Below are 14,902 nucleotides of genomic sequence, written 5' to 3'. Positions count from 1 at the left end.
GTGGGCGAAGGCTGAAGAATCTGTCAACCCAGGATAAGGAAACTTCACCATCCTGTTCAGTATGGCCCAGACTTTAAAGGTTTCTAAAGTATTCACATTTGGGGAAAACAAAAAACAAAAAAACAAAAAAACCCTCCTGGCCTGCTGTGGTCTCTTTCCAAGATCTGAAGAGCTCAGAGCAATTTGCATACACATTTAGAGGTCTTTGTAAATCAGGCAAGCTTTTTTGCCCCACCGCCTCAGCAAGGAGTGCCTGAAAAGCTCTCTGGTTTGGGAAAGGGATAAAGTAGTTCATGTAGGGAGCAAGAAGCATAAGACAGAGCTGTTTCCACCCTGGAATGAATGGATGCAGGCTGATTTTACTGCCTTAATTGCAAAAGACACTAAAAAGTGAAATAATGGAGCAGCCAGTTGATGGAAAAGCAACTAATGTGACCTTCTTTACACATATATGTTTAAAAGATTGCAATAATCTTCCCCCACACTCACACTCACTTTCAAGACTCTTTGAAAGCCTTGTGGGCTTTTTTTAATTAGGGGGGTTAAGTATGAGGAAAAAAGCAAAAGAGGCTCCTGGGAGCAACAGAAAAAATACGAATTCCCTTCTTCTGGCAAAGTTTAGAGCATATGGTCTTATGGTGATAAATATTCCTTCAACAAAGCAGGCCCTAAAGGGGAATCTCAAAGAACATATCCAGATCTGCATCTTCCCTGAGCCAAGTGGGTCTCCTGCAGCCCAGGTCTGTGCCAAGCGATGGAGGGAAGAGGGTCCCTAAATGTCCAAGCCTTCTTTTATCCCTTCTGTCTTCTGACCATTGACTCTGGTACAGGCACCTGGGGGGATACATCGTCTTTCTTTTCTTCCCTCCCTGGGAGCAGTGAGTTATGACCTCAGAGACCCAGGACAACACCTACCTCCTCCATGAGAATGATGAAAGTCGCATTATGCCCCTGCTCTGCTACTAGGCGCCCGTCGGTTGTCACCACATGCAGGCCTCGAGGGGCTTTTCCGGGACACATCTGGGCCTTGGCCGTGTACTTCTCCCTCAGCCCGTCCGTGCAGTTGTTAGATACAATTCTCCGGTACCTAAAGAGTATTGACAGCTGTTGGCAGTGTGGGGTGAGTGTGTGTGTGCATGTTAGAAAAGGATACCAGAAAGCTAGAGTGAGAGACGTTTTGCACAGCTGCTCCTAAAAACTGAGTCTCAAAGAAGACAGCCCTTTAAGAAGCCAAACAAATGCTGAGGAACTGCTATCCCTCCATCTGAGGAAGAGCAGCTCTTTAAACATTATTATTGATCCTACCTGGTGAGCCACGAATCAGATCAGTGTCTAAACTAGCCAAGAAAAATCAATGCGTGACTCACATGCAAGAGGGAAGGAGGCTGACCCACTGGACGAGGGAAGTAAGAAAAGCAAGTGCTCCTTTCTGTGAGGGAGGAAGGGACTTGTTCGGAGTTATCTAAGGTCATTTCCAGTTTTCTCTGTACCGAAAAGCATCTAGAAGATCAGACTTCTTTATTTTTAATATATGAAATTTATTGTCAAATTGGTTTCCATACAACACCCAGTGCTCATCCCAAAAGATGCCTTCTTCAATGCCCATCACCTAGAAGATCAGACTTCTAACTCTGATTCATCAGGAAGCCTCTTCCTGTCTTCCCTCGACCCGCAGGACATCATTCCATCCTTTAATACCTAATAGCCCTTGCTCTGAAGCCACGGGGCTCTTTCACAGCACATTTTCTCTCCTTACTAATATTCCACTTCCCACTCAACACAAATGCCAATTCCAAAGCACAAATTTGAAATGCCTGTTAAATCCTGCTGAGGAAAAATCAGCTCAGAGAAGAAGTGGGCATGGGGAAAACTCCTCACAAAGCAGTGTGGCCTTTCAGGACAAGAGCATCTTTGCACATAGTGATGCCACGTCATCTCACTTCATCAGTGATCCCAGCATATGAAGCCAAGAGCTTGTCCACAGTCCTGACCTGCACGGAAAATATTATTTCCACTATCTGTAAGACTGCATATAATCAACATTCTGGTAAAACCACAAAATATAAATGTGCCACCACCACCATCATTATATCATGTCTTCTTTCACCCTGTATGTCAGGAGTAATTAACCAAACCATCCATGCTGCCTTCTTCTGATTGCCTTTCAATTGAAAGCAGATGAGAGACAATTCTTTATGAATAATATTGATCCTCCACTATACCTGATATTTCCCCCGGTCCTCTCTCCATCCGTCACCCCCCAAACACTGCTGAACTACCAACCCTATCTCCACCCAAAGATCTCAGGAGGATGTTAAGCAAATGCTGTGTGTAGTTACTGCCTCAGATAGAATTACAATATACCCCTTTGTAGATACATAATATTTTTTTAATTGCCAACTGAGCTCATAATGGGTCTTCAGATGTGCTGTCCAATATGCTAATCACTCTACCTGTGCCTACTGTGCACTTAAAATGTGGTTAGCCTTGCATGTTAAAATGATACTATTTTGGATATATTAGGTTAAGTAAATTATCTTATTAAAATTAAGTTTTCATTTAAAATTATTTTTAATGTAGCTACTAGGAAATTTTAAATTATATATGTGGCTCATATTATAATTCTTTTGGTCAGCACCAGTCTACATCATCAAACTTTTGTAACCAATTTATACTTTCTTGCTGACTTTTAATCATTTACAAGATATTTAATTTTTACTTATGGCAGATATTTTGGTGGGTACCATATCCTAATGCAACCTTGATATCATCTACTCTTTCTCTTCAACCTCAACTGGCCAGCTGGTTGACCACCTATAATATAAGCCAACATTTAAGCAACACAGAGGTATGTGTACACAGTTGTAGTAAATCTTTTGGAAAAAATTGAATTATCTTTCCTTTTCAGCTTCCTAATTTATTTGGTTGGCTATCTGGGATTTTGGTATACCTAACTTGCTTTAAATTGGGTGTACATATACATGTCACGTGATCATATGTGGTGTTGTGATGTAATTCTCCTCCAGTTCCGTCCAAGGTATGCTCTGGCTTGGGATTTGGTGGCCCAGCTGATGACTTGTGCCTATCATATTCTTCTTCCTCAAACTTGATAGCACTGTGTTCTCTTCTACCATATCTCTGAAAGTTCATGCTTCTGGATCTGTATTTTGAATGGCTTAAATCCCTGAACTAGACACCCACAATAAAATTGCATCAAAAGTGCTTAAGCCCCAGCTCAGGACGCAGCAACAGCTCCCTAAGAACCAAGTATTTAGCTAAAAGTTCTTGTCTTTCAGTAGCTCAGACCACTCAACACATCTCTTCCATCATTTTCTCCCATCACTTAGGTAGATTGTACCTTTTCAGGATTTTACAATCAGAGAAGGTAAAAGTACTGAGGTGGTGAGTAACTTGCGTGAGATGGTAGAGGACCCATTGGAAGAGTTGAGACTGGAGTCCAGAACACCTAGTCCTCCACTACTCAAAGCCCTAGGACCAGTAATGGCAATGATGCCTGGGAACTTCTTAGAAATGAAGAATTTCAGCCCCACCCTACATCTACCAAATCACAAGCTGCATTTTAACAAGATCACCAGGCGATCTACAACACATTAAAATTGGAAAAGTGCTATCTTAGACCCCCAATCCACTTGCCAAATCCGTTCTGCACCATGGAGGTAGCAAAAGATGGGAAGATAAGTCTTCAAGGAAATATTTTTTTCCCCACAAATCTGAGTAACTGTAAGTGAGCAGAGAGAAACACACACATAGTGTGACAATTAGACAAAGTATGCCTTGACCTTCTTATTCCAGGAGGTTCTAGAATGGGACCTGTAAATTTTCATTTTAAGTTGCCAGCATCACAGTCTAGGAGAGCTTCTGTTCGTCTATCACTAGAGAGCACTGTAATATCTGCATACCACTTGTGTTATTTCCTTAGGGGCTCAAAAAATAAGGTGGCATCTCTTTCCAGCAAAGAAGACCCAACTGAAACAATAGCTATGGTCTGTCAGAGGCAAATGGAAAAAAGTATTGAAATCTGGTAGATTTCTGATGTTCCCCCTAAAGCTACTCTCAGCTAAAGAAAGCCTCAGCTTTCCTCAGAAGCCACCTATAAACAAACTATCCATACTCTCTCTTGCTTCAGAAGAAATGCTACCTTTGATCCCAATCTAGGGAAACAGGAGACTAGTGAATAGAGTTCCTTCAGGTGTTTTACTTACCCAGTGCTGTTAAGGTAGCTTTGACCAAGGCTGCAGTCCTTTGATGGGGATGCTGGGTTGTACCAGAAAGCTGGGACACACTGGCTCTCTCCGTGTCTCTCATAGCCATAGTCACTGTCCAGAAAATGAATATTGCACACTAGTACAGATGTACAAATGCCAAAACACCCACAGACACACACAAACACCAATACATCTCTACGGTCTTGCAAAAAGCTGCATTACATTCTTTCAAATATTCCCAGTGACAGCAAATATTCATATGAAGTTTTAGAGTTAGAAATAATCTCAAATCATTGGAAATCCAGTGCACAGAAGAAATAATGCATTGTCAAACAAATATTCCAGGTTAAAAAGAGGTATGGATATACATCATGTAGCAGGTACACTGGCTGGTGTTGGGTGTCAGGGATGCTATGAGCTGAAAAGCATATTCTGGATCACAGTGGAATTACTGACATAAGAAGGTGATAAGCAAGAGGATGATTTTAAAGGTCAAGATTCATTTCTGGATAAAATTCCACAGGTGTTATTCCAAAATTAATTTCATAGATTTTATTTTAATTTTTCCTACAAATTCCTTCCCAAGGAATATATATATATATATATATATATATATATATATATATATACATATATATATATATATATATATATATATATATATTTGCATCCACATATATACAAATTGTCATTCAATTTGTCCCCAATACATATAACACAGGTCTCCTGTTTCCCTACAAACAACAACAAATTGTGGTTCTTTTCCACATTTTCATAAAAGCCTAGCTGTAATAAAATAAAGAAAATCAGGTATGATTGCCTCCTGCATTCCTCCCATTCCAAAATGAAGTAAAAGACCAGTGTGTAGAGAGGAGGGCCCCCCTCTGAAATGTGACTGGTGTTTCCTTACTTCTTGGAGTTTCATAAGGCTCCCAGGTGCATAAATGTCAGGGTAGAAAAAGAGCAATAAAATAAGTATTATTGCTCTTGAAACCAACCAGAGGTCATTGAGGGTGTCTTCACTTGGCAGGAGAATTCATGCTTCTAAGTTAAGCACCCAAGGGTTTCCTGAAACCCACAGACTGGGCAGAACAATCTGGACATTTGAATATTGATCCACTGAGTGTTAATAAAACATAAAACAGCAAGGAAAGTCACTCTCTCCAGACCTACCCTTCCTTTCTTTTTCTGTTCCCATGTTCTTTGAGCCAAGATTTAATTAAAGTCCAATGAAAATAGAGGCAAACGGTCTGTGACTAGGGTAGGAATGAAAGGGAGGTAGGAATACAAGTTTAACTCTAGATTTATTTATGACTCAATATGTACACTGTCCTCAGGAAGAAGTATTACAATCCTTGCCTACAAGGACTTTTAGTCTTTGGAGAAAGAGACCTAACATGCCTCAAATCCAACCAAAGAACAGAATAATACAGCATGAGGCAGAACATGAAAACACAGTATGAAGCAGTACAGTTAGGAAGCACCGACTGATGGAGGAGATTATAGAAATTGTTCTCTCAGTTCCACATCACCTTACTTCCTCACCATATTCCTCTACACCAAACTCATACCTGAACAGTCCAGGCCAAATTTTCAACCCTTTGTCTCTGCATATGTTATTCCCTGGGCTTGAAGCACTCAACGTTGTCTGTGTTTGGTAGTTTGCTTAGTGTTCTTCTTCAGTATCTAATCAGAGGAGGCCTTCGCTGATCCCCAGACAGAATCTTTGTGACCACAGCATGTTGGAAACATTGAAGATACAGAGATCTCTGTTGGTTTTGTTTGGCAATATAATAGTTCAGAGCAGTACTTAGGACATTGTCGGTGTTGAATATTTACTGGGTGAATGAATACTCCAATTATGTTTTAAAAGTAATCACACTTATTATTCCATTACATTGGGTCTATCTCTGCAGGGAGATGTGAACCCATAGTTCACCTTCCAGTGTGGACCACAGAAAACATCCCAAGTGCTTGACAGATGCCTAAGCCAGAAAGGTGGGACTCAAGACCAGCTTTGATATGGCCATGTTTAAATGAAAATGGAAGAAAATAAGGAGCAAGGGACGTGTCTGTCAAACAAATCTTTTGCCATGCCTCCTGATCAATGATTAGAGATCTCCCAGCCCGCACGTTCAATGCAGACTCAGTATTGTGACAGTTGGTAACCACCAGTGGGAACAGACTTAAAATTTCAGGAATTTTCCAGCTAATTAATGGTTGTTAAACACAGCCAATATCAAAAAAATAAGTTATATCAAATTTCAATTAAATAAATATATTTTAAAAATAAATACATAAAGCACAGAGACCCCTTATATTTTGCTGCATTTGTTATAATAATAATAATAATAATAATAATAATAATATATTGTTATATATAAAATGTTAGGTATTATTATTTTATCTATGCTCCTGAGGTCATTTGCATCTATGTACCTGTATGGCAAAAATACTACATAATGTGCTTCTGTACATCTCTTCTCAATTCTATATTCACTGGCGTCATGCTGGTAGCTTGAAATTGGCCACATTTGGGGATATTTAAAGCAATCAGCAAATGCTACAAATGAGGGCTTATTTATTTATTTGTTTCAAGAGAGCCAGTAGTTAAATATTTACCAGCACAGCACTGAATATCTGATTTATTTAAAAAAATTTTTTTATGTTTATTCATTTTTGAGAGAGACAAAGAGAGAGACAAAGAGACAGAGAGACAGAGAGACAGAGAGCATGAGTGGGGCCAGGGCAGAGAGAGAAGGAGACACAGAATCCAAAGCAGGCTCCAGGCTCTGAACTGTCAGCACAGAGCCTGACATGGGGCTGGAACCCACAAACCATGAGATCATGACCTGAGCCGAACTTGGACACTTAACCAACTGAGCCACCCAGGCACCTCCAGAATATATGATTTCTAAGCATTGCTTATCATTAGAAACATTTGGGCTGTGGTGTGTCTGCAATGCTTCTAGACAATTCTCCAACTGCTGGATAAACTAAATCTACTGAATGTCCTGCCAACCCTAAGAAATATTAGTAATCTCTGCAGGAAGGGTGCTCTCCTTAATAGCTTTGGGAAGGAAAGGAATGTCTTAATGCTCTTTCCTAAATCTTTAACCATCTTTAGCAGTTCTGTTCAGCTCTGCTACCTGTTAGCAATGCAGTAATTAAAAAAGGTGCGTCAGGCATGCTCTTTTGCCCCAAAGAGAAAAAGCACCTCATTAATATTTAATAACATTAATGGAAACATCACTGGCTGCCTCCAAGCTGTGGACTTCTTCATTAACTTCTGTTAAATGTATATTAAAATCTCATTCTGCCCAACCTACCCCCCAGCTCTGGAGTTTGCATGATTTCAAAAAAAAAAAAAAAAAAAAAAAAAAACAAGCAGTTCCAGCTGCTGCTCCAACTTCCTGGGGAAGAGGTGTTTTTCTGTTGAATTGTGACATTTGGAGAGAATGTACCAGAAAGTCTGATTTGCCTCAGGGAAGTATGCTGCCACAGCTTCTGCAAACACACCAGCAGTTTCCTTCCAGAAATAAGTCACCTCTGCATCTTTCTTAACTATAAAAGGGTTTAGAACTTCTAAAAGTTTAGGAGGAAACTTCTCCATTTCCAGGAGACGTATGTCCTCCAAATCCCATTCAGGGAGAAGCCTTAGACCATCTAAAGAGGGAAGAGACAAGCTTCAGAAATCACAAAGCTTCTGCTTGTCAATGACACTTGTATTCCTTGGGTCTAATCCTCTCAACTGGTAGGTTGAAAGGGAGAAACAAAAGAGAAGTGACTTGTTCAAGACTGTACACAGCTGGAAATGGCAGATGGAAGTGATACTTGGGACTCCTGATCCATGGCTCAGATTTAGTAAATGAAGCACCCATTTAATCATCATAAGAGAGAGCCCCCTGGTCCCCAGGAATGACATTCTGAGACTCTGGGAGCCAGCCCAGAAGTCATGCTTTCTGTTGGCCCAGTTGCTGGGGCTTTTCTACTCTTAGACCATACAGAGCCCTATCACGGCCTCAGTGACCCCCAGGCCCTCCATTCTCCCATTTGGCGGTTGAGATTCCAGGAATAGTACTCCCCGGATGTCTCTGTCCCACTTAATGAGACAGGATCACATGCTGGTTTGAAATGGGCAGATAGAAGGTTTTGGCAGATGCAGAGTGAACACTCAACAAACAGAAGCAACTGCAACAAAAACGATGGAATAATAATTAACATCATTAACATTTTGCTAAGGCATAAGCCTAAATACAGGCAGAAAGAAAGGTGATTACATCCAAACTCTTTCAGAAATTGTATGAAAAACCCAACAAGCATCCGTCAAGTATTTCTTTTTATCAAGCCTCATGCCCTCTAACAACCTTTTCACACAACTGCATTCTCTGAAGTGCTGCCCTTTTCCCTTGTGCTTGGCAGCAAGTCTACACAGCTCCATCACAACCTTCCACAGTAAGCCTTCTGTCATTACTCCAGTCCTCAACACTCCTTGCTCTGATCATTTCTGGCACTTGCAGGTAGGAAGGACCAGGGCTGTCTGAAAGACCTTGCTGTTTTACAACTATGCTATCCAATATGGTAGCCACTAGCCACATGTGACTATGAACACCCAGAATATGGCTAGTACAATTGAAGAACGGAATGTGTAATTTAATTTCATTTTAATGCAAATAACCACATGTGACTAGTGACTACTATATTGGATAATATAGGTCTGGATTATAAAATTCAGCCCCTAGTTATGTTCCTTATTATTTGCTATTATGCCTTCTTTCAGTTCAAAACTCTGGTTTACACCTTTGCTTTTTCTACAATGCTAGTCTATAGAAAAATATACTTGATTGTACTCTAAATGCAGAATACTAATGGTTGGATAGATTTCAGACACCCCTGCACTTATGCACTGCGGCATCCCCATCTCTCTTCCCCTCTATGTTACCACTTGATAAACTCCCTCTATAGATGTGGAACCATACTGCACATGGAAGGAAGCACTAAAACACACCCAGACTTTGAACTCTCAGGTCAGAATATTATCATTTTGAATGAGTTACTTAACCTCTCTGTGTATCCATTTCTTCATCTATCAAACGCCTACAGTAACAGACTCTCCTTCCAGAAGCTAGCTGAGAAAAGTAAGATAATCCATCTAAAGGACTTAGTGAGTAGTAGGTGCTCAGCAAAAGGTATTGCTGAGTAAGTGGTTGGATGAATAAGAAAAGAGAATGACTAAACATAATTTCTGGTTCAACCTGGTTCTCCTTGAACAAAGGTACTTGCATCTCTCAGAGGGCCACTCCTTCCTAGAAGCCTCATTTGACTTCAAAAAAGGCCCTTATCCTCCCTTTTCTGACTATTCACTAGCCCTTGACAAACTTAATTCACAGGGATGATTCATGCCTGGCCCTTCACCAGTGCCACAATGGAAGTGGCTCTCTAGAATAAGCATGAGGCTAACTAAGTAGAAACATCAATATTTATGCAAAATTCATGCTTAATACTGATATGCGCTCCTGAGGAAAGGGTGAATATTATTCTACAAATAAATGCTTCTGAGAATCTGTAAAAGCTTCCCTCTTCAAACAAAGAAAAGATATAGGTTGAAAATACTCTCCCTTTGTGGATCTAGGCTATACTCCTAAACTTTTCAACCAAAATCAAGACGTTTAATGCATCCTCCCCAGCCCATAAACAACCTCCCCACACACACACTAATCTGATTAAAACTAGGTTATACCCTCTCCCTGCTGTCTCTGACACTTAAAAGTTGCTTGAACCAATCAGATGAACATGACCTGATTTGGCTTAGGCAAACAACTAGGTAGAATGCACATAATAATTACTTATACTAACTGAGCTGGGCTTTTCAGATTCTTTAGCTAATAACGCTTCCTGGTAGGAAGGACCATTGAGAAGGAGATAGGGCTATGAAACTCCTGCCATGCACTGATTTCCAGCACTGAAGACAAACAAACTGTATTTGATGGGAAAAAAAAAAATATTTTTAAATCAATACCTATGCTTACTGAAGACGCCTTAAAACAAAACAATTTTAAATACTCAGTAGTTGTTTATATAAAATATTGTAGAAAAACAACAGAAATTTCAGAAATGAAACTTTCTTCTCTACTCAAAAGTAGTGCAAAAATATTTTTAGGCCACACGATTTTTTTTTTGCTTTTGTTCTCAGATTCTGACCACTAACCCAGCCTCAAGTCCTGGGTGTTTGTTTGCTTATCCTATCTCTGACTCAAGTGGTTCATTTTTAAATTATTATTATTCAAGTATAATCAGCTTTCTTTGTTATATAAATTTTAGGTGTACAATAAAATGATTCAACAATTCCACATATTTCTCAGTACTTATCAAGATACATGTGCTCTTAATTCCCTTTATCTATTTTACTCATCCCCCTCACCACCCAGCTTCCCTCTTATTTTCTCTGTATTTAAGAATCTGTTATTTTTTGTGTTTGTTTCTTTGCTTTCTTTTTTAAATTCTACAAATTAGTGAAATCATATGGTATCTGTCTTTCTCTGACTCACTTATTTAAATTAGCATTACACCCTCTAGGTCATCCATGTTGTTGTAAAAGGCAAGATTTCATCCTTTTTTATGGTTGAGTAATATTCAACTGTGTGTGTGTGTGTGTGTGTGTGTGTGTGTGCACGCACATGCACACACACACACACACACACACACACACACACACACCACATCTTTATTCATTCAACTATAAATGGACACATTTGCGTTGCTTCCATATCTTGGCTATTTAAAATGCTGCAATTGGGGCACCTGGGTGGCTCCATCAGTTAAGTGCCCGACTTTGGCTCAGATCACGATATCACAGTTTGCAAGTTCGAGCCCTGCATCGGGCTATCTGCTATTAGCATAGAGTCTGCTATGTGTCTTCTGTCCCCCTTTCTCTGTCCTGCCCCCCTTCCTCCCTCCCTCTCAAAAATAAACATTACAAAAATTATAAAAATAAAATAAAATAAAATAAAATAAAATAAAATAAAATAAAATAATGCTGCAATAAATATAGGAGTGCATACGTATTTTCAAATTAGTGTTTCTGTTTTCTTCAGGTAAATTACCCAGTAGTGAAATTACTCAATCACTCAATCATTTGGTAACTCTATTTTTAATTATTTGAGGAACATCCATACTGTCTTCTGTATTATTTCTAATATGAGATACAATTGGCTGTAAAATATAATCACATAATGCTTCAAATACCATACTCCCCAAAATTCTATAAGGTCCTCTTGAACACCATACACCTATTACAATTCGAGTACCAATGGTCAAAACTACATCATCTGGAATTTTGTTAGAGTTAACGGAACATTCTAAATAAAAACATATCAACAGCAGTTCACCCAGGTTATTTGAGGATGTTTTAATTTTAGAATAACTAAACTTGGGGACCTGTTTCTTTCGAAACATAAAGTGACTCTAATAAGACTTGTTTGATTTCTTGAGAAATAGCATGATACAGAGAAGAACATAGGATTTAGCTAGACTTGTATTTGAGCTCCAAATTTCTCTGTTATGTGACCTTAGTCAAGTAGCTTACGTTCCACATGCTCGTTTTCGTCTCATTAAAAAGTCATAGTAACAATGCTGATGTTACAGAGCATTGGGTCCGGGTGGTACCTCTGTAAATTCAAGTGTGAGAACCAAAGGACACCTTGCAAAGGCTTTTTTCTTTTTAATTTCTTTTTTTTTTTTTTTTTTTTTTGCACTGCTTCACTTACAGATGGATTCTGATAGCAGTTCCCAAAGAAAGGCTCAGAAATATTTTAAGCAGTACCACCTACAATAAATGAATGAAAAACACCCAAAGGTATGACTTTGTAGACAGGGCTCATTTGGATGTATAAGCTCTGGTTTACTTGCTAAAAATACCATGGGGACTACTTAACTGTGGGGTACAAGATTAACAGCAGCAGCAGCAATAGCTACCATATGGATGCCTACACCACTAGGATGAATGCCTTACCTACATTAATGATGTAGATTAATTCATTTATTCCTCTCTAGCAACCAATGAGATACATGTTATATTATCTGTATTTTACTGCTAAGAAGGTTAAATCATAGAGATTAAGAAAATTTCCCAAGGTCAAAATCTGTGAATATCAGAGCTGAGATTTTTGTTTCCAGACTAGTAAATGTTAGCGGAATTACTGGAAAAAAATATTTATGCTATAATTCTTCTTCTTTCTCCATTGTGAGGTTTCCCAATAGCAGACAAGGGTCTATTACAGTTCAGAGAGACACAGGAGAGAATAGTATGACATGAAAGGGCAGTGTGCCTCCATGGAGTCAGTCTTCAGAGGGACCCAAGGAAGACTGAAATTCATATTCAGAATATTCAAGCTGACATCAATATGTCACGCAGCATAATCCTGAGGGGTCTATGACAATTTTTCTGGGTTGTGGTTAATAATTGAAAATTATTCTTCCCAAGTGTGAAAATATCCTCTGTTTCCAAAGGGTCAGAAGTGCCACAGGTAGGACCCTGACATTCAAATTAAATTCCATTCAGCATATCCCATTTTAATGATTCTCACTGAGGTCAAGCTTTCCAAGGCATGTGTTCAGGGATGCAGAGTAGCTAGGGAGCAGTCATAGCCATCTAGCTGGTTTGCAGTTACCAGTGATAATGCTAGCAGAAAGGGGGGAACAAAACATGGGTTCCAGCACAAAGCAAGCTTCAGGAAGAGGATGAAATGAGGCTGAATGAGGTTGCTGGGGAGGGGCAGCTGTTCTGCATCCATATGGATTTACTTCTGTTATGTGACACTAGAAAAGCCCAAATGCAACTCTGCTGCTGTCCTGCCAAGTTTAGAGGGTGATGCCTGAGCCCTTAGCTTTGTCTTTTAACCTGGAATGGGTTATGAAAATATCTAAATTGAACTTCACCTTTTGACTGTCCTGAGAAGGAGGAATTCATCTAATAGGGATCAGTGTGGGATCACTAGCAGGATCCCCCATCCCCAGAATTGAGATACTTTTTTGACTCTCCTAAAAGGGACAATGTTCAGGGAATATGGTGCAACCACTTAATTCTTACTATGGGATAGGCACTGAAGAAAGTCTAAAATTCCTGCCCTCATAGCACTTGTAGTCTACTGGGGAAAGACAGACAATAATAAAGCAATCAGAAAACATGATCACTCCATGTGGTGACTAATACTAAGACAATGAACTAGGGTGTCAGAGTGTCAGGGTGTAGGAGAGATCAGATGGCCTCAGAAAGCATTTCTGAAAAGCTGATGTTTTTGCTGAGATATGACTCATCCAGAGGTTCCAGCCATGCTGAGATTTGGAAGAAATTCTGCACTTGCTATTGTCTTTGATAGGCATAAGCCTAGATTAATTAAGGTACAGAAAGGAGACGGTAGTGTGGCTGCAAAACAGGGAATGAGGGCAGAATGGTAGGAAATTAGGGCACAATGGTAGCAGGCCAAATCGTGTAGAGTAGAATAAGCCAAGGAAGGAAGACTGCATTGTATTTTGTGGGAGAGAGGAAGCTACTGGAGTGTTTTAAGCATAGGAATAGTAATATATGATTTGAGTTTTCACAATCTCATTTTGGTTGCTGTCAGGAGGATAGGTTTTAGGGCAACAAGGGTGGAGGCAGAGAGAGTTTGTAGATTGTGGGAGTGATCCAAGTTGTGGTCAACATGGGCAGAGGTACTTTGGGTCAGAACGTGTTCTGGAGGTGAAGACTCACAAGGACTTGCAGACGGCCTGGGCCTTAAGGGAAGTGGAAGGGGAAGGGAAAATCAAGCTCTCCTGAGATTTTGACTTAAGCAACTATATTTTTTATTGAGTTTGGAAAAACTGGTCTGGGAAGAGGGGTTCAAGAAGAGCTGAAAAAATTGCTTTCTAAAGTAGAAGATTCAGGAAGAGCTCCACTTTGGCCACATTGGGTCTGAAATCCCTACTAGCAATTCAAGGGGAGATAGAGGCTGAATATGTACATGGACACACATGTCCCATCCTAGAGGATAGTGAGGCCAGAGCTGGAGGTATATATTGGAAATTTGTGAATTATTGGCTAATAGGTGAGACTTAAAGTTGTTCTTTGTGGTTGTCATTAGAGGGAGAAAAAAAATGATGAAAGGAGAGAGTACACATGGAAAATCACAGTTTGAGGTAATGTATCTGGAGGTAGCTGTCCAAGGTGGTAGCTCTCTGAGCTTTGTCACTGCTCAGACCAACCTCTCCGGTACTTGCCCAGGGATGCTAACTGAAGATGACAAGTTTCCTCAGACATATTGCTCTGACAGAACAGTGACCTCCCCTGTGAAAATATCTCCTCCTGTCCTCCTTCCAGGGGTACAGAGTTACCCTCGGGCCCAGGAACTGAAACAGGCCCATAGGCCAGCAAACACACCTCCCACCTGTGGGTCATGACTCCCCTTTCCCCAGCTCGATCTTCATCCTCACCCCCCAACAAGTAAATGTCTGGTTGAAACTGACAATGAGATGCCATGGGACTCACCATTCAAAGTCCCAGTCAGCACAGACACAGGGCTCTGAAACCACTGTCCCTGAGGAATCTCGACCCAGGGCACACTGAGCTCCTGGCTTGCGTTTCTTGAATATTTTTCTTTCTCCCATGACGCAAGGCTCCCCCTTAGAAAGAAAGTCCA

The 14,902-nt window shown here is 40.1% G+C and overlaps 1 protein-coding gene across 2 annotated transcripts in view; it reads right to left on the bottom strand.

Moving 5' to 3' along the window:
* Positions 1-14,902, bottom strand: part of SORCS3 (sortilin related VPS10 domain containing receptor 3) — a 596,149-nt gene that overhangs the window by 34,134 nt on the left and 547,113 nt on the right. For both annotated transcript variants that reach the window (XM_086680815.1, XM_086680814.1), the window contains exons 16-18: positions 14,752-14,885; positions 4,224-4,337; positions 916-1,087 (exon numbers count right to left, since the gene is read on the bottom strand). In XM_086680815.1, coding sequence (XP_086536941.1) covers positions 916-1,087; positions 4,224-4,337; positions 14,752-14,885 — 420 coding nt within the window. The remainder of the gene's footprint in view (positions 1-915; positions 1,088-4,223; positions 4,338-14,751; positions 14,886-14,902) is intronic.

This window comes from Puma concolor, chromosome D2 (genome assembly GCF_028749965.1).
Source record: "Puma concolor isolate L17-30 chromosome D2, mPumCon1.1.hap2, whole genome shotgun sequence".
Classification (NCBI taxonomy): domain Eukaryota; kingdom Metazoa; phylum Chordata; class Mammalia; order Carnivora; family Felidae; genus Puma; species Puma concolor.
This window is presented reverse-complemented; position numbering and strand designations above follow the sequence as displayed.